Consider the following 23,849-nt stretch of genomic DNA (forward strand, 5'->3'; position numbering starts at 1 on the left):
CTGAAAGCCCTCTACCAGGGCGATGTACCTGGCAAAGTGGAAGCGCTTCTCCTGATGGGCATTGGAGCGGAATATCTCCGATCCAGTCGTCTCTACAATCCATCCTAGATTACCTGCTTCACTTAAAGCACCAGGGCCTTTTATGTTCATTGATCAAGGCCATATCAGCCTTAGCAGCCATATCAGCCTTCCACCCTCATGTCCCGGGATAGAGCTATATTCTCACACAAGGTAATGTTCAGTTCCTGAAAGGCCTTGAAAGACTTTTTCCGCTGATTTGGGACCCAGTTCCCCAGTGGGATCTCAACCTAGTCCTCTCCAGACTCACTGGCCCTCCCTTCAAACTTCTCGCTTCTGCTCCCTTTCACACCTGTCATGGAAAGTTGCATTCCTTCTAGCTACTACCATGGTGAGGTGAGTCTCTGAGATTAAAGCCCTCATGTCAGAGCCCCTGTACACGGTGTTCTATAAGGATAAGGTCCAACTGCATCCCCATCCGGCCTTCCTGCCGCAAGTGGTGTTGCAATTCCATGTCAACCAGGATATCTTCCTCTCTGTGTTCTGTCCAAAGCCTCACACATCCAACGAGGAGAGGCGTCTGTACACCCTAGACGTCAGGCATGCCATGGCTTTCTACCTGGAGCGCACCAAGCCCTTCCACAGATCTACTCAACTCTTCATTGCAGCGGCTGACAGGATGAAGGACCTCCCAGTGTCTTCTTAGAGGATTTTGGCTTGGATCACCATCTTCATCCGTACTTGTTACAAGATAGTGAAGGCTCATTCCCCAAGGGCTATCCAGGACATCTGTAGAGCCATGACGTGGTCACTGGTACACACGTTCACGACGCACTATGCCAGGGGTGGCCAACCTGTGGATCCGGAGCCCCATGCGGCTCTTCAGAAGTTAATATGCAGCTCCTTGTTTAGGCACTGACTCCAGAGCTGGAGCTACAGGTGCCAACTTTCCAATATGCCGGGAGGTGCTCACTGCTCAACTCCTGGCTCTACCATGGGCCCTGCCCCCACTCCACCCCTTCCCATGCCCTCCCCTGAGCCTGCCGTGCCATTGCTCCTCCCCCTCCCCCCCAGAACCTCCTGCATGCCACGAAACAGTTGACTGGGAGGTGTGGGGATGGAGCGGGAGGTGCTGATCACCAGGGCTGCTGGTGGGTGGGAGGTACTGGCAGTGGGGGGGAGTGGGGAAGCTGATAGGGGTCTGCTGACATATTACTGTGGCTCTTTGGCAATGTACATTGGTAAATTCTGGCTCCTTTTCAGGCTCAGGTTGGCCACCCCTGCACTATGCCATCACCCAGCAGGCCCAAGATGATGCTGGCTTTGGCAGAGCCGTGTCCATGAACTCCTACCTGCCTCCGTAGGTACTGCTTGGGAGTCACCTACAATGGAATGGACATGAGCAAGCACTTGAAGAAGAAAAGTCGGCTACCTTTCATAACTGTTGTTCTTCGAGATGTGTTGCTCATGTCCACTCCATGACCCACCCTCCTTCCCCTCTGTCAGAGTTCCGTCAAGAAGGAACTGAAGAGGAGGGGGCTGGCAGTGCCCCTTATACCAGCACATATGTGCGCCACTCCAGAGGGTGCCAGAGCTGGTCCCCTATGGATACCACTGAGGGAAAAACTTCTGGTTCTGGTGCATGTGGCGAGCACACACGCCTACAATGGAACGTAGATGAGCAACACATCTTGAACAACAGTTACGAAAGGTTACCGTCTTTTCCTCGTTCCTACGTGTGTGACCTTGCATTTGGCTGTGGCAAAACATGTTTTGTTTGATTGGGCCTGGCTTACCAAGCAATCAAGGTCACACTCTCTCAGTGACCTGTTGCTGTCATTATTTATCACCTCACCAAGCTTTGTGTCATCTGCGAACTTTATCAGCAATAAGTTTATTCTTTATTCCAGAGTATTGATAAGAATATTGAGCAGCATAGGGTTGAGAACCAATTCAAACAGGACCCCTCTGGAAACACCCCAACTCACTGATGTTTCCATAGTAATAATGAAGGGCCAGATCCTAAGGTGGTGATAATTGGCATAGCTCCGTTTAAGACAATGTGTCCACATCAGTTTACACCAGCTTGTAGTGGCTTAGCGGCGGGGTTCCTCCCTCTCCGGGTCCATGGGAGGCCACGCTGCCTCACTATGTCTCAGTGTGTCACCTACCATGGGGAATTAGTGGGGCAACAAGAATCTATAGCTTCGGTCTATGTTCAGGGGGGTGAGCAACAGACACAGTCAGGGTAGCCCAGGCCCTTAGTCAGGACAGGGAAATGAGTCTATAGCTTCGGCCTGTGGTCAGGGCTGAGCAACTGCAGTTAGGTAGCCCTGCGCCCTCAGTCAGGGTGGGGCAATGCAGGTCTATGACTCAGGCCTGTGTTCAGGGCCGAGCAGCTATGGGTTCAGGCAGTCTGTCTCTTGTGGATGGCCGACAAGCTCTGGCCTCTTGCCCGAGAGAGGGGGAGACTACCACCCCAGAGTTAGGGGTGGCAGGGGGGACGCAGGCACACCCACTCCACTGCGTCCTTGCCCAGGGCCCTGATATTGGAAGAGTGGCCTGCCACGGGGTCAGCGGGGATTCTGACCACAACATGCTGACATAAGCTCAGGTGGTGCTGCAGCCAGACTAGGGTCGGCTGTCCCTGGGCCACTTCCCAACTCCCCCTCGGGTTGTACCTGGGTCTGTAAAGGGCTCTCCCCAAGTTGTCAGGGTAGAAGGCCTGGCAACTTTTCTGTGGGCTGGGCAGCATATGGCTCCGGCGGCCCTGAGCTCTATCAGTTAGTAGTATTTGATCCATTTAATAGGGACCATATTGACTTTTGTATAGTGTTATTTTCAATTAGAATGTTGTGTTGGCTATTTTTGCAGCAGTTAAACCATTCTGCAGTGGAAACGTTTTTGGCTCCTATACAGGGTCTTTCATTCTTGAGGCATCTAATTAGATACTGCTAATGGAGTAGCTGCTAGGGAACACTGCAGCGATCATGTGTTCACAGTAGCTTGCACACAGACCTTCAACATTAGTATCTGTTTTATGAGGCGAGGGAACGTTAGTCAGGGTGTCATGCTTTATTCACTATATTTGTTAAAATTCCTTTGAGCTTTACATTTTACCGTGGATAGCCACCTGCGACTGACAGAAAGCAGTGGGCTTACCAACTGTTCTTCCCAAAATGGCTCTTAAATTGAAACAGCCATTTTCCTCCCCTTCCTCCTAAGTAATTTATAGCCTTATTGTCAGACTTGGACATAAACCCTGCTGTTGGACTTGAATCTGTGATCACCTGTCTCAGATTTATGCTGCAAGGTAATCTATACTCACCATTTGTTGGTGACCTGGTTTCATGTACAGTGTAGTTTTGAATTCAGTGAGCCTGTTTGTTGATTTCCCTTTTGTGTGATATGATTTATTTTTCCCTTTTCAGAGCTCTACAGGGGAGAAAGCAGATTCTCAGCTGATGGCCATGCCAAACACAGACCCAAGCATCAGGTAAGGTGGGACAAATCCTGTCCATCTGGATTAGTGGTGTTTAGATATTCTGTTTGGTTATTACCTTACACTTACCTGTTCTCTCACCCACCTCTGAATACCCCATCTGGCTCTCATAATTTGCCTCAGACTCTCTCTACATCTATTGGCAAAACTACTGACCCTTATTAAACTAGTGTATTTGAATCTTTCTGTTCACTCTCTGGGGCGTTTAAGTTGGAGAGACCCTCATGTTATGGCTCTACTTTCTCCTTTTCCTCTAGAGTTTCTATCAATGACTCTGAGTTCTCCTCTTGCTCCACTGAGTCCCCTCCTAAGAATAGAGAACCTTCAGAAAAAAGCATAGGGCCGGTCTCGGTGAGAAGTCCATTCATCAATCCAGGCCCTAAGCTAGGAAGATGCCTGGAGGGCTCTCCGAGAATATTCAAGTGCTCAAGAAGGCTACAAAGTGTAGTAGCTCCAGTAAGGGAAGAGTTTCTTCTCCTTGAGAGCATTCAAGGGACTCTCAACACAAGAGAGAAGGCTTCTATGCTAGGGCCAAAAAAACCTAAAACAGACAAATAGCTCTGTTATCTCCTATTGATCTTCCCTGCCCACTCGCCTTTGGAAGAAGGGGAGTTTTCAATGTCTTCTCCTTTACAGGATCCAAACAGTGAGACCAAAACCAAACTGACAAAAAGAAAACGTGTTTTATTGGACCAAAAAGATAGTATCTCACCCACCTTGTCTCTCTAATATCCTGGGACCAATACGGCTACAACACTGCAAAAAAAAAAAAAGAAAATGTGTCCTTTTTAACAGGTTTCAGAGTAACAGCTGTGTTAGTCTGTATTCGCAAAAAGAAAAGGAGTACTTGTGTCACCTTAGAGACTAACCAATTTATTTGAGCATGAGCTTTCGTGAGCTACCGATGAAGTGAGCTGTAGCTCACGAAAGCTCGTGCTCAAATAAATTGGTTAGTCTCTAAGGTGACACAAGTACTCCTTTTCTTTTTGTCCTTTTTAAGAAGGCCTCCAAACCAAATCCAGCCAGCGGAGTTTCTGATTGTAGGAAGCAGGCAGGCTTTCTCCCTTTTCCTTAGGTCAGGGAAGGAGCAGCTTCACCCAATTAATAAGGCCCTTATCTCAGAGCCTTGAGTCTGAGCAGGCAAAGTCTCTAGAACTCATATCAGGCTTATTGATTAAAAGTATAGCCAATTGACCGACTACACCTGTGTTTTGTTATGAAAAATGTTCAAGAGGCCAAATAAGCAAACTTAGCCAATTTTGTTGCTAAAAGCAAACAACAGTGCACTATAGGAAAGAAAGGGTTACTATATTACCGATCCTTCTGGGCAGGTGTTTCTCACAGTTCACCTTACACAGAAGGTGTGGTCCCTAAATAGGCCCCCAAACTACCTATGTTTACAATAGACCTGATTACAAGTTAAAAGCACCCAAGTCTAATCTTCACCAATCAGCTTGTTAGCTTCTTTTTCTGGTACCATGGCACATGGAAAGTGTAGGGGACAATTTCCTGGTGCAAGTGCTGGAGGAACCAACTGGGGGCAGAGCTCTTCTTGACCTGCTGCTCACAAACCGGGAAGAATTAGTAGGGGAAGCAAAAGTGGACAGGAACCTGGGAGGCAGTGATCATGAGATGGTCGAGTTCAGAATCCTGACACAGAGAAGAAAGGAGAGCAGCAGAATACAGACCCTGGACTTCAGAAAAGCAGACTTTGACAACCTCAGGGAACTGATGGGCAGGATCCCCTGGAAGAATAACATGAGAGGGAAAGGAGTCCAGGAGAGCTGGCTGTATTTTAAAGAATCCTTATTGAGGTTACAGGGACAAACCATCCCGATGTGTAGAAAGAATAGTAAATATGGCAGGCTTGGCTTAACAGTGAAATTCTTGCTGATCCTAAACACAAAAAAGAAGCTTACAAGAAGTGGAAGATTGGACAAATGACCAGGGAAGAGTATAAAAATATTGCTCTGGCCTGCAGGAGTGAAATCAGGAAGGCCAAATCCCACCTGGAGGTGCAGCTAGCAAGAGATGTTAAGAGTAACAAGAAGGGTTTCTTCAGGTATGTTAGCAACAAGAAGAAAGTCAAGGAAAGTGTGGGCCCCTTGCTGAATGAGGGAGGCAACCTAGTGACAGAGGATGTGGGAAAAGCTAATGTACTCAATGGTTTTTTTGCCTCTGTCTTCACGAACAAGGTCAGCTCCCAGACTGCTGCACTGGGCAGCGCAGCATGGGGAGGAGGTGACCAGCCATCTGTGCAGAAAGAAGTGGTTCAGGACTATTTAGAAAAGCTGGACGAGCACAAGTCCATGGGGCCGGATGCGCTGCATCCGAGAGTGCTAAAGTAGCTGGCGGATGTGATTGCAGAGCCATTGGCCATTATCTTTGAAAACTCCTGGCGATCAGGGGAGGTCCCGGATGACTGGAAAAAGGCTAATGTCGTGCCCATCTTTTAAAAAGGGAAGAAGGAGGATCCGGCGAACTACAGTCCAGTCAGCCTCACCGCAGTGCCTGGAAAAATCATGGAGCAGGTCCTCAAGGAATCAATTCTGAAGCACTTAGAGGAGAGGAAAGTGATCAGGAACAGTCAGCCTGGATTCACCAAGGGCAAGTCATGCCTGACTAATCTAATTGCCTTCTATGACGAGATAACTGGCTCTGTGGATGAGGGGAAAGCAGTGAACGTGTTGTTCCTTGACTTTAGCAAAGCTTTTGACACGGTCTCCCACAGTATTCTTGCCAGCAAGTTAAAGAAGTATGTGCTGGATGAACGGACGATAAGGTGGATAGAAAGCTGGCTAGATTGTCAGGCTCAATGGCTCCATGTCTAGTTGGCAGCCAGTATCAAGCGGAGTGCCCCACGGGTAAGTCCTGAGGCCAGTTTTGTTCAATATCTTCATTAATGATCTGGAGGATGGTGTGAATTGCACCGTCAGCAAGTTTGCAGATGACACTAAACTGGGAGGAGAGGTAGATACGCTGGAGGGTAGGGATAGGATACAGAGGGCCCTAAACAAATTAGAGGATTGAGCCAAAAGAGATCTGATGAGGTTCAAGAAGGACAAGTGCAGAGTCCTGCACTTAGGACGGAAGAATCCCATGCACCGCTACAGACTAGGGACCGAATGGCTAGGCAGCAGTTCTGCAGAAAAGGACCTAGGAGTTACAGTGGACGAGAAGCTGGATATGAGTCAACGGTGTGCCGTTGTTGCCAAGAAGGCCAGTGGCATTTTGGGCTGTATAAGTAGGGGCATTGCCAGCAGATCGAGGGATGTGATCGTTCCCCTCTATTGGACATTGGTGAGGCCTCATCTGGAGTACTGTGTCCAGTTTTTGGCCCCACACTACAAAACAGAAGTGGAAAAATTGGAAAGAGTCCAGTGGAGGGCAACGAAAATGATTAGGGGACTGGAACACATGAGTTATGAGGAGAGGCTGAGGGAACTGGGGATGTTTAGTCTGCAGAAGAGAAGAATGAGGGGGTTTTTGATAGCTGCTTTCAACTACCTGAAAGGGGGTCACAAAGAGGATGGTTCTAGACTGTTGTCAGTGGTAGCAGATGATAGAACGAGGAGTAATGGTCTCAAGTTGCAGTGGGGGAGATTTAGGTTGGATATTAGGAAAAACGTTTTCACTAGAAAGGTGGTGAAACACTGGAATGTGTTACCTAGGGAGGTGGTGGAATCTCCTTCCTTAGAAGTTTTTAAGGTCAGGCTTGACAAAGCCCTGTCTGGGATGATTTAGTTGAGGGATTGGTCCTGCTTTGAGCAGGGGGTTGGACTAGATGGCCTACTGAGGTCCCTTCCAACCCTAATATTCTATGATTCTATGATACCCCTTTTCTCTTGTTTTTGAATACAGCATTCCAAACCAGTTGGGCCATGAAGGCATTCCTTACCAGTACCAGGTAGAACATAAGAACTGCCAGTACGAGGTCAGACCAATGGTACATTTAGCCCAGTCTCCTGTCTTCCAACGGTGGCCCATACCAGGTGCTTCATAGGAGCTGAACGGAACAGGCAATCATCGAGTGATTCATCCTCTTGTTGTCCACCCCCAGCTTCTTGAAGTCAGAAGCTAGGGAAACCCAGGAATGAGGTTGCATCCCTGACCATCTTGGCTAATAGCCTTCATGAGCTTATCTAATTTTTTTTTTAAACCCGTTGTGCTTTTGGCTTTCACAACATCCCCAGGCAATGAGTACCACAGATTGTTGTGTGAAGAAGTACTTCCTTATGTTTGTTTAAAATCTGCTGGCTACTAAATTCATTGGGTGACCCCTGGTTCTTGTTATGTGACAGAGTAAATAAAACTTCCTTATTCAGTTTTTTTCCAAAGTCTCAATCTGAGAGAGTTCCTCAGATGTGTCTGTCACCTAAAAAGAATGGCTCAGGTGTGGGAATCTCCCTCACATCCTCTGCAGTAAAGACCGATGCAAAGAATTCATTTAGCTTCTCTGCAATGGCCTTCTTTTCCTTGAGTGCTCCTTTAGCACCTCGATCATCCAGTGACCCACTGATTGTTTGGCAGGCTTCCTGCTTCTTACATACTTAAATTTCTTTGCTATTAGTTTTTGAGTCTTTGGCTAGCTGCTCTTCAAATTCTTTCTTGGCCTGCCTTCTATTTTCTATTTTAAGTGGGATTTAACTTCCAATTTTTAAAGGTGCCTTTTTGCCTCTACCGTCTTCTTTTTGCCTCTACCCGCTAACTTTTTAACTAACTTTCTCATTTTTGTGTAGTTCCCATTTCTGAAGGAAATACTCATGTATCTTGATTTTGACAGGGTTTATATTTGCTACTGCCAAATGCTGTGTTTAGCTTTGGAAGATATTATGGGAAGTATCACTGTAGATATAAGTGGGCAAGAGTGAACTTAACTTTGTGATAACTTTAATATATAATAATATGAGTGTAATACTGTGATGAAGTGGGATTTTTCTGTAATATATTTGACACCCTATGTGTGCCTCAGTTTCACAAATATACAATATAAATATATTTTGTATTGCTACCCAGTGCGGGAAAGAGAACTAAGTTTAAAACTGCCTGAAGTCATTTGCATAGGAAGAAGGAGGTGGCATTTCCACCTCATCAGGCAAGAAGGAAGATATATTAATTGGTATTACTTCCTCATCTACTCACCTTTCTCAAATGATGCTGCCCCAAAGCTGGGGGTGTAGTCCTCATGCTGTGAATCTATGACAGTTGATGGGAGAAGTGAGATGCTGAATCAACCCATAGTATTTTTCAATAAGTGACTTGCAGCAGTAGAAACAAGGTTAGTCAAAGGAAACATCAAGAAAATGGTGTATAATAACCACTGTGAGAAGGTCATCAGAAACCCGTGCAAGGAGGGAGGGTTAAGTGTTGGGAAGTTCAACAAGGCGCAGCTTATTGCACAGCTGGAGAAGGATCAGACCAAGAAGAAGTTTCCAGGCACAGGCAGGGTTCCCAGAGAATCGGAGAGTGACACAGGCAGCAGCAGGGCATCCTCAAGACCCGATTCCCCAACTAGTATGGTATCATCACAACGCAGTTGCCTTTGAATAGATTAGAAGTAGTGGGAGTTGGAGCTAAGAGCAAACGAACTAGCAGATTGTGAGAGGCAGCAAAAACATGAAGAATGGTGAAAACATCAGGCAAAGTAATGAAAGCATGACCTGGAGGTGGAGAAGCTGAGGAGCAAGGGGTCCCATAGAGGGGTAAGTGGTGAAAGACCCCAGGATGCCAGTTCTTCAGGGAGTCTAGACACCAAATTGTTGCCGCAGTTTGAGGAGGCAGGCGGAGATATAGATAAGAACACAAGAATGGCCATACTGGGTCAGACCAAAGGTCCATCCAGCCCAGTATCCTGTCTACCGACAGTGGCCAATGCCAGGTGCCCCAGAGGGAGAGAACCTAACAGGTAATGATCAAATAATCTCTTTCCTGCCAGCCATCTCCACTCTCTGACAAACAGAGGCTAAAGACACCATTCCTTACCCATCCTGGCTAATAGCCATTAATAGGTTAAAACTTAACCTCCAGGAATTTATCCAGTTCTCTTTTAAAGCCTGTTATAGTCCTAGCCTTCACAACCTCCTCAGGCAAGGAGTTCCACAGGTTGACTGTGCGCTGAGTGAAGAAGAACTTCCTTTTATTTGTTTTAAACCTGCTACCCATTAATTGCATTTGGTAGCCCCTAGTTCTTATATTATAGGAACAAGTGAATTACTTTTCCTTATTCACTTTCTCCACACCACTCATGATTTTATATACCTCTATCATATCCCCCCTTAGTCTCCTCTTTTCCAAGCTGAAAAGTCCAAGCCTCTTTAATCTCTCCTCATATGGGACCCGTTCCAACCCCCTAATCATTTTAGTTGCCCTTTTCTGAACCTTTTCTAATGCCAGTATATCTTTTTTGAGATGAGGGGACCACATCTGTACTCAGTATTCAAGATGCGAGCGTACGATGGATTTATATAAGGATTTATATATTCTCTGTCTTATTCTCTATCCCTTTTTTAATGATTCCTAACATCCCGTTTGCTTTTTTGACTGCCGCTGCACACTTTGAGAAGGCTTACAACCTGGTTGACTCCCTTACTTAGTCCCAAAGCTATAGAGGCATACAGCCAGATAGGCAGAGTTGATGGAGACTATGAACAGTTCAAAAAGGTGTTACTGCTTAAGTTTGCATTAACACCTGATGGTTATAAGAAAGTGTTTCAGGGTGTGCAAAGGACTTACTGTGTGACATATATGGAAACCACCATGCTGATGGGAGTATATCTTCACAAATGGGATAAGGGTGCAGGTGGAGGATTTGTATAAATCCTTGACAAAACCCTGGCTAGGATTATTTAGTTGGAGTTGGTCCTGCTTTGAGCAGGTGGTTGGACTAGATGACCTCCTGAGGTCTCTTCTATGATTTTATGATTCAATGCTGGTGAGGTTGGAAAACTCTCAGATGTGTTCCCATGAGCTTAAAATGTAGTTAGTGGACAGGAAGCCTAAGGAGCTATGTAATACAAGCTGGTTGGCAGATGGACAGTTGGTCTGAGTATGAAAAGAGACCCAATGGGGACTGGTCTAAGCATCTGTCCTGGGATAGGGAACCAGTAGAGGTACCTGAGAAGTAGGATTCAGGTACACCCACAGTGGGGGGAGCAGCTGACCCCAGTAGCCACTGCTAAGGGATTGTAAAGACCTGAGATGCAACATTTGTCGAAAACAGGGCATAATGCCTAAGAATTGATGAAGTAAGGTTTGGCCGGGATAGAGAGACAGACACATACTCTGTGCAGCCAAGAAAGCAGCCAGCAGTTCAGGCTCAGAGAGCGAATTATGTGACAGAATTTTTGAAAGGGAAGATATGAAACTGCTCTGAACGATGTATTGGAAACAGTAAGTTTGACTGATTAGAAACTTGCTGTAAGAATCATGAAAGTGCCTGGTAGAACAGCTACCAAGGTGATGAGAAATATGCTGGGTCATCTGTGGATAACAATTGTGGGTTTGAACTTCCTCAGGTCACTGGGTAAAGTGACCCTCCTCGGTTTGCTGTCGAAGGAGCAAAAGATATGACAAAGTGGGAATTTTCTGTAATATTTTTATGAAGTCTGTGTGTGCCTCGGTTTCGCTGATATTTTGCATGACTACCCAGTGGGGAAAAAGGAATAAGCTTGCTCTCAGGGCAGGCTGAGAGATATACATGCATGTGTGTCACCTTGGTGTCTGAGCCAAAATGGGTCATTAAAAAGGACCGACCGAGGCCATTCTGAGAAGACAGTGGAAAACCCAATCACCAGGACATTGACACCTAGCAACCGGTGACCCAGTGAGGAAGGGATTTTTCCCACCTCTCAGCAGGGAAGCTGAGCATAGACCCCAGCTTGAGAACAAAGGACTGGAAGGTGTGAGGTGGGGGATAAGTGTTGGATTCTGGAGGAAGCTGGAGGGGCTCCCACTTGGGAACTAAGACGATGATATGAAGAGAAACACACACAAAGCCTGAACATGAGTTCACTACAGTGTGGCTGGGCTCTGAGCTGACCAGAATGGACTATGCTTTAGCCTTCATTTCTCTGTGCTAACCAATGGGCATCCTGTGCTGTGTTCTAGTGGACTAATACAGGCTACTGTTTGACAGTGTTGTTTGAGTCACTGCGAATACTTGCTGAGGTGCATTAATTCCTGAAGAGTGGACAAGTCTCAAGAAGGAGTCTGTCTTAGTGGACTTGCTGAACAGAGCTCATGGGTGAAGCAGGAGGGCTGAAGCTCAGAGGTTCAGTCAAGGAGGCGGTGAGGCCACTGTTGTGTTAACAGGCTAGCGATCTGGAGTCCAAGGTGTTCTGCAACCCATAGCAGCCAGCATGACTTCAGGTCCCTTTTCTCCCTCACTCAGCTTCCATGTTCTGTTCATATAGCCTAGCCCCAGAGAGGGCTCCTTGATTGCACCCAACCTATTTTGGCTGTAAGCACCAGACTGTCCCTTAAAGGGGCACCCCACCATAACTCCCAAGGAAGAGATGGAGGAATGAGACCCAGTAGACTAGTCCCTCTTGAATTCTTGGAGGTGATGTTTAAAAGGGTCTCTGTTACACAGGGACTCCAAGCCCAGCAGACGAAGGAGAACAAGAAAGGTCAGAATGGAGGATGGACCTTTTGGGGGGGGAGGCTCAAAATGAGACTAAGAAAGCTATGTTCTTTCCTTTGCATTCCTTGTTTGAAATCAGGATCAATCTGAATGGGAAGAACCAGCTACAGACAGATATTCTGAAAAACAGGCTCCCAAGTTCTGTCGTTTCCCTGAAGATAAATAAGACTCTCCAAATTCCTTACACAGTAGACACAGGCCTACTATTTTCCTGAACACCAAACCAATAGGCGTATTTAGGCATCCCTCAAAAAATGTATGAAGCTTTAACTATCGTCCTTCAAGTATACATCTTTTCCGAGACCCTCAGAAGGCGTCTGGCTTAGACAAATGATGAGAATGAACCTAATAATGAGTCAAGTCTGTACTGCATAAGATCACCCTGGCAGCCTCTTATATATTGGAGCTTCCTTGGATGCTCTAAGATCCTCATCCAGGAGTGTTGTTCAGGAGGCAGCTCTGCCTTTGTGCGTGGTAGTGAGTGGACCAAAGAAATCCATGCCTTTTCTGTGGAGACCTTGACTAGGTGTAGACACTGCCAAGCTGCCCTTTACCTTGGTCCTAACCCCTCCAGGAGATGTCCGGGGAAGGAGAAGTGTCTGTGTCCTGGAATTGATAAGATCCCAAAGAGCAGGTTTCTTTTCTCTCCCAAGCCTCCAACAACTGGATGCACTAAGTCATAGTGAAATAAAGCATGTGTTCCAGACAGGACAATAAGAGAGAAGATGAGAGATTTCCCTTGCTCTGCTCTATTGTATTTGTATTGCCCAGGAGGCACAGCCTGTGGGGAACTGTAGTATATCTAAAATCTCTCTACAGATGCATGGAAAATCCTGGGTACTCCTGGCATGGAACCATGGAAGCCTTGTATGTGGGATGGCCATATGGCTTCCCTGCCTATCCAGATCAGGAACTTTCATTGCAGGTTCCTTCGTGTCTGCTATCAGGGGTAATGCTGGTCTCTGTCACTCTCAGTCATGGGAATGGCTGCCCTCTACTCCAAAGGAATTCATATGGAAAGCAGTGACTGAAAAGGACCGTACAGTCTGGGAACTATGTGAATGTGAGCTCTCCCTGTGATGCTGTGGCTGAAATGACTAACATGATCAAAGGATGCATGGCCGAGGGAATATCAAGCAGGAGAAAGCAATGATTTATACTTCTGTATAGAACACTGGTGAGATGAGTAGTGGCATACTCTGTTCCCACTTTAAAAAGGAAGTTGCCAAATTGGAAGGGATTCAGAGAAGAGCCACAATGATGATTCCAAGTCTGGAAAACTTGTCTTACAGTGAGAGACTGAAAAAACTCAGTCTTTTCAGCTTGTTCAAGAGAAGGTTAAGAGGTGACTTGATGAGGATCTATAAGCACATACACAGGGGAAAGGATATCAGATAATAAAGGGCTTTATGGATTTTCCCCCTCTTCCTCTACTACATGCTAGTAAAAGGTGTATTTGTGCAGTCAGTACATACACCAATGTATCAGAGTCCTCATCCCTTCATGGCATGGATTTATCATAAATATAATCACCTTCTATAGTGGTGGTGGCCTGTGATAACTGAGCACATTTTAGACATTAAAAAGAAATGCTGCTTTCCTTTCAATGTAAGGCCTGATTCAGTAAAAGTAATGTGCAGGTTCTGAAAATTCCAAGGTGCTTGGCATTTGGATATACAATGTAATAAGGTGCTTTTCAGTAATATGGTAATCTATTACTATAGCAATGGGTAGTGTTGCCTCAGTCTCCAGACTTCTTTTGACTTTCCTTTGCTCTTGTTCAGCAGCCCTCACTGTGCACACTTAAATGCTGAAAGGCAGGGGGTTAATCCACTGGGGTTACTTAGAATCTGACATCTGTACTAGCATGGTTCCATGGAAAACCTCTACCAGCAGAGCATTGGAAAGGTCCCACGGATTCTACTGGGTTTTGGATCAGAGGCTAATGAAGAGCTTGGTCCAGAGTCTGAAGAGTGTTTATTCTATTTCTGATCTAGATATAGTATGTTTTGTGAGGAACTGCTGAACCTGTTTCTTTTGAGGAATATATTTTCTCTTTTCAATATGTTTTATTGTATAATATGTTTGTGATGTCTTTTATATGGTAAGACTGATACTATGTCTCAGTGTTAGTGTCATGGTCCTATTGTGCCTGCTGCTCATTGCTATTTGATATTAATTATTATTATTTGCTTACACCTTCATTCCGATTGAAAGGGGGGACCACCCACTTTATACTTTAAAATGCTGCCACTTCTTGCTCCTAGCTCCTGTGCCAGCCCATCGTTCCCCCACTATCAAAAATAATATTTCTAGAGGTTTGTTTAAAAAAACCAACATACCCTGCCTGGGAAATGAACCTCCACACCATGGATTTAATATGTTAAGGCCACAGCACTTTCTTATCTCCGAATCTTCAGCCAGCCCTCTGACAGGCTGGGATCCTGCTGGGCTAGCAGTTGTAGTGCTGCCACCGCAGCAACAGTACTAGCCCTTGCTAGCAGCAGGAGGTGGTGCCACATAGTATCGCAGCAGAGAGGTGACTTTGTCATGTGGCTGTGCCCTGAGCTGCATAAGTAGTACCCTTCAGAAATATAAAACCAGACTAACCCATTGCTTCCACTGCATTTTAAACTGGGTCAGTAAAAGCAAGGCCATCATCTGAAAATCCAAGACAATGGTATCTGCTGATAGAGTGCAGTACTGCTTTGTGCCAATATGCTATGGTATTACCACAGCAAATACTGCAAGCAGATGGTATGCCACTAAAGTAGAACTTCTTGAAAGTTAAATTACGCTGAAATCCAATGAATTGTATAAATCAGTCCCTCAAATTAGAGAACATATTTACTTCTTAAAATACCTATTAGGGAAAAATTTTGGTAGCAACATGTCATGGGAATTTCTCACTGTCCTACGAGAGCAGTGAGGCAATTCTGTGAGAGTCAGGCAAGCAGGTATTTTTGCCCAGAATATTTTAAACATGCTGAAGAGAACTCTTATCCCCAGACCCGTGATAATATGTATATCTAGACTTGCAGAAGAGTAGTAGCTAGGATTCCTAAATTCTGTTCTTATTCCTGCCTCTGGTTTACTCTTACCTAATGTTCATATAAATGTTCTTAATGCCAGATTTTCAAAAGAGATTGGCATCCAGCAGCCCTTATTATATGCCCATGTGTTCATAATCTGTATCACACAAGAACCAGAAGACAATTGGAGCTGCTGCATGCTGAGCTCTTTGAAAATCTGGCCCTTAAAGATGGTATCTCACTTAAGGTTCTTAACTCCCCTCTCTATTTCAGCAGGAACTCAGGGAATGAGTTGCAGGTGTATTATGCCTCTCCGAGAAATTACCAAGACTTCTTTGAAGCTATTCACAGAAGGAGGGATACATTCTACGTGGTATCTTTTCGTAGGGTAAGTGCAACACACATTCATTATTGAACTGGTAAATGGGGTGGTGGTAAAGGTCATGATGGTTCAGCGTTTGGTCCTTGAGTTAGGGGAGGAGTGCTAGTCCACAGTTGAAGTTGAAGCTAGTTTACCTTTTTAAGTCTGATTTTTTTCAAAAATCCCTTGTTTTACTGGGAAAAAAACCAATCTACCAGAAATTGTATATGCCACAATTCATTCCAGGGTAGAAGTTGTCTGGAAAGTCTGGGATGAATCACACAAGGAGTTTCAAAGATACAAAGCTTGTTTTTTTTCCTGGTTACTCCCTTCTTTACAGATGTTTTCTAAACTGTTTTGGTTACTCTAGCTCCTAATTCATGTGGAAGCTTCACTTAATCTCCAAGTGTCATTACTGAATGGAAGTGTCTTTCATGGGATTTGAGGCGATGTGTGTAGCAATTATGGAGTGGTCACTAATGAGATGAACCTATGTGATGGATGGATATGGTTGTTTCACAGCTTCTAGTTGTTCTCAAGGTGTCATACTCGGGGTACAGCTAGTCTTGCGTGGCTGAAATGATGGTGTATTTCCATAGTTTAGACCTTTTCAGGAAGGTTGTAGGGTGGCACACTCATTTGGAACCCCAAGCTTTCTATGGGTCTTGTGAAAACTGCAGCATTGTTTTAGTGGTTTTTGGATAAAGCAAATGATGGATTTTTTTTTCTGTCTTAAATATTGGCTACAATTTTTTTTTTTGTCTATGACTATTACTGAATAAATCTTGGTTGCAAACTTAGCCCAAAGGATAAGGTTTTCTCTCTTTTGATGACTACCAGTAAACCCATGGAATGTAGTTTAAATCCGGAGTGCACTAGAACAGGATTGCACCATGGCTAAACGTTGATCCAGCCCCTGACTCACGCTGGGATCAGTTTACTTAAGCATCAGTCTTTCTTAAAAAGCCATACATTTGTGAGCAGACTGATTGCTCTGTATTCCAGCTGGTGATGGACGTTATCAGGTGGTAGGGGAATAACTACTCTTGTAAGTAAACTCAAAAGATACCATTTCTGAGTTTCTAATGGGGCTATTGTTACTGAAAGGCCAGTAACTGATCAGTGTTGTTAAAAATCAGATTGCAGATTCATTTATAGTAACCACTAGTTCAAGGCTTCCCAGCTAGAGATCCATATCCCTCAAGGAGTAGGTAAAGCAACAATGGCAGTCCTTAGTATTTACTCAGGTTTCGGTAAAAGCTTTTCACACAGTTCTCATCGGGCTGAATATGACCTTTGCTACTTCACAGGCTTTCTGGGGGACAGCTGTGCTCTTCTGTGGATATGGGGAAACTGGTGGATGTGATATATCTTGACTTTAGCAAAGCTTTTAATATGGTCTCCCACAGTATTCTTGACCGCAAGTTAAAAAAGTATGGATTGGATGAATGGACTATAAGGTGGATAGAAAACTGGCTAGATTGTCGGGCTCAACAGGTAGTGATCAACGGTTCGATGTCTAGTTGGCAGCCAGTATCAAGTAGAGTGCCCCAGGGATCGGTCCTGGGGCCGGTTTTGTTTAACATCTTTATTCAAGCCCTCGGATCGCTACCCCTTCCTGCTTCTCCACGTGGGCACCAATGATACTGCCAAGAATGACCTTGAGTGGATCACTGCAGACTACGAGGCTCTGGGAAGAAGGATAAAGGAGTTTGAGGCACAAGTGGTGTTCTTGTGCATCCTCCCCGTGGAAGGAAAAGGCCTGGGTAGAGACCATCGAATCGTGGAAGTCAACGAATGGCTACGTAGGTGGTGTCAGAGAGAAGGCTTTAGATTCTTTGACCATGGGATGGTGTTCCAAGAAGGAGGAGTGCTAGGCAGAGACGGGCTCCACCTAACAAAGGAGGGAAGAGTATCTTCACAAGCAGGCTGGCTAACCTAGTGAGGAGGGCTTTAAACTAGGTTCACCGGGGGAAGGAGGCCAAAGCCCTGAGGTAAGTGGGGACGTGGGATACCGGGAGGAAGCACGAGGAGAACACAAAAAGGGAGGGCTCCTGCCTCATACTAAGAAAGCAGGACAAAAAACATGCTATCTCAAGTACCTGTACACAAATGCAAGAAGCCTGGGAAACAAGCAGGGAGAACTGGAAGTCTTGGCACAGTCAAGGAATTATGATGTGATTGGAATAACAGAGACTTGGTGGGATAACTCACATCACTGGAGCACTGTCATGGGTGGATATAAACTGTTCAGGAAGAACAGGCAGGGCAGAAAAGGTGGGGGAGTTGCATTGTATGTAAGAGAGCAGTATGACTGCTCAGAGCTCCACTATGAAACTGCAGAAAAACCTGAGTGTCTCTGGATTAAGTTTAGAAGCGTGAGCAACAAGGGTGATGTCGTGGTGGGAATCTGCTCCAGATCACCGGACCAGGGGGGTGAGGTGGATGAGGCTTTTTTCCAGCAACTAATGTAAGTTACTAGATCACGGGCCCTGGTTCTCATGGAAGACTTCAATCACCCTGATATCTGCTGGGAGAGCAATACAGCGGTGCACAGACAATCCAGGAAGTTTTTGGAAAGTGTAGGGGACAATTTCCTGGTGCAAGTACTGGAGGAACCAACTAGGGGCAGAGCTCTTCTTGACCTGCTGGTCACAATCCGGGAAGAATTAGTAGGGGAAACAAAAGTGGATGGGAACCTGGGAGGCAGTGAACATGAGGTGGTAGAGTTCAGGATCCTGACACAGGGTAGAAAGGAGAGCAGCAGAATACGGACCCTGGACTTCAGAAAAGCAGACTTTGACAACCTCAGGGAACTGATGGGCAGGATCCCCTGGGAGAATAACATGAGAGGGAAAGGAGTCCAGAAGAGCTGGCTGTATTTTAAAGAATCCTTATTGAGGTTACAGGGACAAACCATCCCGATGTGTAGAAAGAATAGTAAATATGGCAGGCGACCAGCTTGGCTTAACAGTGAAATTCTTGCTGATCCTAAACACAAAAAAGAAGCTTACAAGAAGTGGAATATTGGACAAATGACCAATAAGAAGTGTATAAAAATATTGCTCTGGCCTGCAGGAGTGAAATCAGGAAGGCCAAATCACACCTGGAGGTGCAGCTAGCAAGAGATGTTAAGAGTAACAAGAAGGGTTTCTTCAGGTATGTTAGCAACAAGAAGAAAGTCAAGGAAAGTGAGGGCCCCTTACTGAATGAGGGAGGCAACCTAGTGACAGAGGATGTGGAAAAAGCTAATGTACTCAATGGTTTTTTTGCCTCTGTCTTCACGAACAAGGTCAGCTCCCAGACTGCTGCACTGGGCAGCGCAGCATGGGGAGGAGGTGACCAGCCATCTGTGAAGAAAGAAGTGGTTCGGGACTATTTAGAAAATCTGGATGAGCACAAGTCCATGGGGTCGGATGCACTGCATCTGAGAGTGCTAAAGGAGTTGGCAGATGTGATTGCAGAGCCATTGGCCATTATCTTGAAATCTCATGGCGATCGGGGGAGGTCCCGGATGACTGGAAAAAGGCTAATGTAGTGCCCATCTTTAAAAAAGCGAAGGAGGAGGATCTGGGGAACTACAGTCCAGTCAGCCTCACCTTAGTCCCTGGAAAAATCATGGAGTAGGTCCTCAAGGAATCAATTCTGAAGCACTTAGAGGAGAGGAAAGTGATCAGGAACAGTCAGCCTGGATTCACCAAGGGCAAGTCATGCCTGACTAATCTAATTGCCTTCTATGACGAGATAACTGGCTCTGTGGATGAGGGGAAAGCAGTGGATGTGTTATTCCTTCACTTTAGCAAAGCTTTTGACACGGTCTCCCACAGTATTCTTGCCAGCAAGTTAAAGAAGTATGGGCTGGATGAATGGACTATAAGGTGGATAGAAAGCTGGCTAGATTGTCGGGCTCAACGGGTAGTGATCAATGGCTTCATGTCTAGTTGGCAGCCGGTATTAAGTGGAGTGTCCCAAGGGTGGGTCCTGGGGCAGGTTTTGTTCAATATCTTCATTAATGATCTGGAAGATGGCGTGGATTGCGCCCTCAGCAAGTTTGCAGATGACACTAAACTGGGAGGAGACGTAGATACGCTGGAGGGTAGGGATAGGATACAGAGGGCCCTAAACAAATTAGAGGATTGGGCCAAAAGAAATCTGATGAGGTTCAACAAGGACAAGTGCAGAGTCCTGCACTTAGGACAGGAGAATCCCATGCACTGCTACAGACTAGGGACAGAGTGGCGAAACAGCAGTTCTGCAGAAAAGAACCTTGAGGTTACAGTGGATGAGAAGCTGGATATGAGTCAACAGTGTGCCCTTGTTGCCAAGAAGGCTAATGGCATATTGGGCTGTATAAGTAGGAGCACTGCCAGCAGATTGAGTGACGTGATCATTCCCCTCTTTGGCATTGATGAGGCCTCATCTGGAGTACTGTGTCCTGTTTTGGGCCCCACACTGTAAGAAGGATGTGGAAAAATTGGAAAGAGTCCAGCGGAGGGCAATAAAATGATTAGGGGGCTGGAGCACATGACTTATGAGGAGAGGCTGAGGGAACTAGGATTATTTAGTCTGCAGAAGAGAAGAATGAGGGGGGATTTGATAGCTGCTTTCAACTACCTAAAAGGGGGTTCCAAAGAGGATGGATCTAGACTGTTCTCAGTGGTGGCAGATGACAGAACAAGGAGCAATGGTCTCAAGTTTCAGTGGGGGAGGTCTAGGTTGGATATTAGGAAACACTATTTCACTAGGAGGGTGGTGAAACACTGCAATGCGTTACCTAGGGAGGTGGTGGAATCTCCTTCCTTAGAAGTTTTTAAGGTCAGGCTTGACAAAGCCCTGTCTGGGATGATTTAGTTGGGGATTGGTCCTGCTTTGAGCAGGGGGTTGGACTAGATGACCTCCTGAGGTCCCTTCCAACCCTGATATTCTGTGTTTCTATGATAGCCAAACACATGTAACATTAAATTAGAAGACGTGTGCTAAAAGTATGTAGAAAGCATATGTAGCACACATCTATACCGAGGCTATTATTAAGGGCATCCAGGAGTGTCTATATTGTTCGTGCACCTCATTGCACTAAACCTTACAAGTGCTTTGGATGCTCTCCTGAAGTCCCTTCCAACCCTGATATTCTATGATAGCCAAACACAGGTAACATTAAACATGAAGACGTGAGCTAAAAGTATGTAGAAAGCATATGTAGCACACATCTGTACCGAGGCTATTATTAAAGGCACCCAGGAGTGTCTATATTGTCCATGCACCTCATTGCACTAAACCCTACAAGTGCTTTGGAATGGTGTGAACAAGCAACTGGTTTGTTTACCTGCCGCGTCTGGAGGTGCAGCCAATCATGGCTCCCACTGGCGCGGTTCGCCGCTCTGGGCCAATGGGGGCTGCGGGAAGCAGTGCGGGCCAAGGGACATGCTGGCCACCCTTCCCGCAGCCCCCATTGGCCTGGAGCAGTGAACCACGGCCAGTGGGAGCCGCGATCGGCCGAACCTGCGGACGTGGCAGGTAAACAAACCGGTCCGGCACGCCAGGGGCTTTCCCTGAACAAGCGGCAGACCGGCATTGAGAACCACTGGATTAGAGGATCCATAAGGACTCGCTACTGCAAATCATTGAGCACTTGGTCCTGACACCAAATATTCAGCCTTTCCTAAAAAGGCTCTTTAAAGAGATACATTATCAAAAGACATGTTGGGTAACTGATTATTTTTAAAACCTTATTTTTCCCAGCCTCAAAAATTCCTCTTCACTGTATGTCCATGAGAATGTGTGATTGATCTCTGAATACATCCCTTACTTCACTGGGCCTCTCTACAGTACTTTCGGTTAACGTGTGAAGTGTTGTGTCTGTAAAAATCTCAGGCACAATCAAATAGTGACACTCTTACTGGAATTGAGGGGTTTATGTTGAATAATGCTTAGTTTCTAGGCTTGTGTCACAAGGTTGGAATTTTGTTATTAAATGCTTGGCAAATGAGTCTGTTCTTTCAGCAGTCCCTAATACCACAAATATAGTTAGAATGAGACTTGAAATAGCTTTGTGTGGGGTGGTTAATTATGAAACTTTCCCAAGCAACTTCATAACAAAGAGCAAAATTGTATTTGTCAGGCTCTTCATCTTCTGCAGTTGCTTGTCATGGGCCTACCTGAATACACTAGCCAGTTCATGTATTCTGTTTAGATTGTACAGACTGGCAGATAATGATTAGAAAGAATCACTGACTTCCATTCTGACAGCACTATGTCGGCGGGAGTTGCTCTCCCACCAATATAGCTATCACCTCGTTGAAGTTGGTTTAATTATGTTGACGGGAGAGCTCTCTCCTGTCACTATAGAGTGGCTACATGAGCAACCTTATAGTAGTGCATCTGCATTGGTACAGCTGTGCCGCTGTAAGCTTGCTAATGTAGCTGTTTTGTGCATCTCCCATTTATTGCTTTTTTAGGGTAAACCTGAACTGGTGAAATTATTTCCCCAGAGGCAAACTCTTTGCCACTTAGATGAACTACACAGATCCCTTTGTAAATGAAAAGGAAAAATTCCTACACATGCCCTGGGGTGTAGTTACCAGGAACTCAGCCTGGGAAGTGTCCTTTCCCTTCTTCATTAGGGATCACTGTCCCACACTCCTTCTCAGCGAGGTTTCACATTTCATTGTGTATTAGGTATTGGAAAAATATTTTTTTCTGAAACTATTCCCTCTGGAGGATCAGTACACTTCTCTTCATTAAGTCATCAGTAAGGGATATGATTTTGTCATAGAAGTCACAGATTCCGTGACTTTCAGAGACCTCATTGACATTTTCCCTTCCCTGGGGTGGCAGGGCTGGAGCTGTCAGTCAGTGGGAGGCCCCGGAGCTCCAAGCCACCAGGCAATGGGGCTCTAAGCTTGTCACATTGTCTTTGGTTGAGAGTAGCTTGGACGCTTGTCTCTGAGGAGGCCAGTTGAATCACAAAGGGCAGAGTCAGGATAAGGCAGGGCAGGAGCACTAGCCAAACCTTGTTTCAAGGTGGCCAGGGCAGTCTGTTGGTCTGGTCCCCATTCCCAAATCCTGTTTTTCTTTAATAATTGGTACAGAGGCTTGGCTTTGTCAGAGAACATTTCAATGAACTCTGTGGAGAAATTAAAATTATAACTCATGGGGAGTGTGTGTCGGTGGGAAAAATAGATGCTGAAGTTTTGATTGAGGGAAAAGATCCCCCTCCTCAAAGGTAATATAAATTGCAGCAGAGGAAAGCATTAAAAATACTATAGATTGTCTCTTGGAACAAGGGGTGCTTGTGCCTATGCAAAGTATCAGCAAATTCACCTGTATGGCCAGTCCTTAAGGCGGACAGGGTCACTTACAGAATGACAATAGATTTCCATGCATTAAATGCGGCCAGATTCTGAGGGATGCCATACCATACTGTCAATAGGGATCAACTGACAAAGATGGTGCACTTCATTCCCTGTGCACATCTTCCTGCTACCAAGGATAGTTCTTGTCTCTTCATCACACACATTTTCTGCCTCCATGGCCTCCCAGACCACATCACCTTACAGCGGGGTTCCCAGTTCATGTCTTGGTTTTGACATGTGGTGTTCTGCCTACTATAGATGTGTCTCCATGCATCAGCTACATCCCATCCACAAACTGACATCCAATCATAAAGTGTAAACCAAGTATTAGAACAATACTTGTGATGCTTCACAAACTATCACCAAAATGACTGGGCCTCACTGATTCCACGTGTGGAATTCACTTACAACAAGACCATGCCTCTACCAACATAAGCCTGTTTTTCTTTGCAAATTCTGGTTTCCATGGCTATTTCCACCCCAAACTGCCTACAGTTCCCACAGTCTCAGATCTGCTTCATCAAATCTATCAAACACAGGAAGAGTTCAAACAAAACCTAGATGGGGCTAAGATGGCATACAAACATCATGTTGACCATCACCAGCAGGAGGGCCCTACATTGGTGTAGGACAAAAGATGGCTGTTGGCCAAAAATCTCAAGACAGGCAGACCCATACGTAACCTGGACCACCTATTCCTAAGACCGTATGAGATTCACAGGCAAATCATCCCAGTAACTTTCAAACTTCAACTTCCCCCCTCCTTTAAGATGAGCCCTGTGTTCCATGTCTCCTCCCTTAAACTCTTCTCTGACAATCCCTTTTCCAAATGAAACCAACCTCCTGTCTTGATCCTAGACAGGAAGAGGAAGATATGGTACCTCATCAACTGGGAAGGGTACAGGCCAGAGGAGCTGTCCTGGGAACGAGCCCAGTATGTGCA

General features: G+C 45.6%; 1 protein-coding gene across 1 annotated transcript in view; it reads left to right on the forward strand.

Annotated features, from left to right (window-relative positions):
• Window positions 1-23,849, forward strand: part of ATF6 (activating transcription factor 6) — a 334,814-nt gene that overhangs the window by 176,551 nt on the left and 134,414 nt on the right. The window contains exons 13-14 of the mRNA XM_077823826.1: window positions 3,450-3,514; window positions 15,467-15,581. Coding sequence (XP_077679952.1) covers window positions 3,450-3,514; window positions 15,467-15,581 — 180 coding nt within the window. The remainder of the gene's footprint in view (window positions 1-3,449; window positions 3,515-15,466; window positions 15,582-23,849) is intronic.

The sequence above is a fragment of the Eretmochelys imbricata genome, chromosome 8, assembly GCF_965152235.1.
Source record: "Eretmochelys imbricata isolate rEreImb1 chromosome 8, rEreImb1.hap1, whole genome shotgun sequence".
Taxonomy (NCBI): domain Eukaryota; kingdom Metazoa; phylum Chordata; order Testudines; family Cheloniidae; genus Eretmochelys; species Eretmochelys imbricata.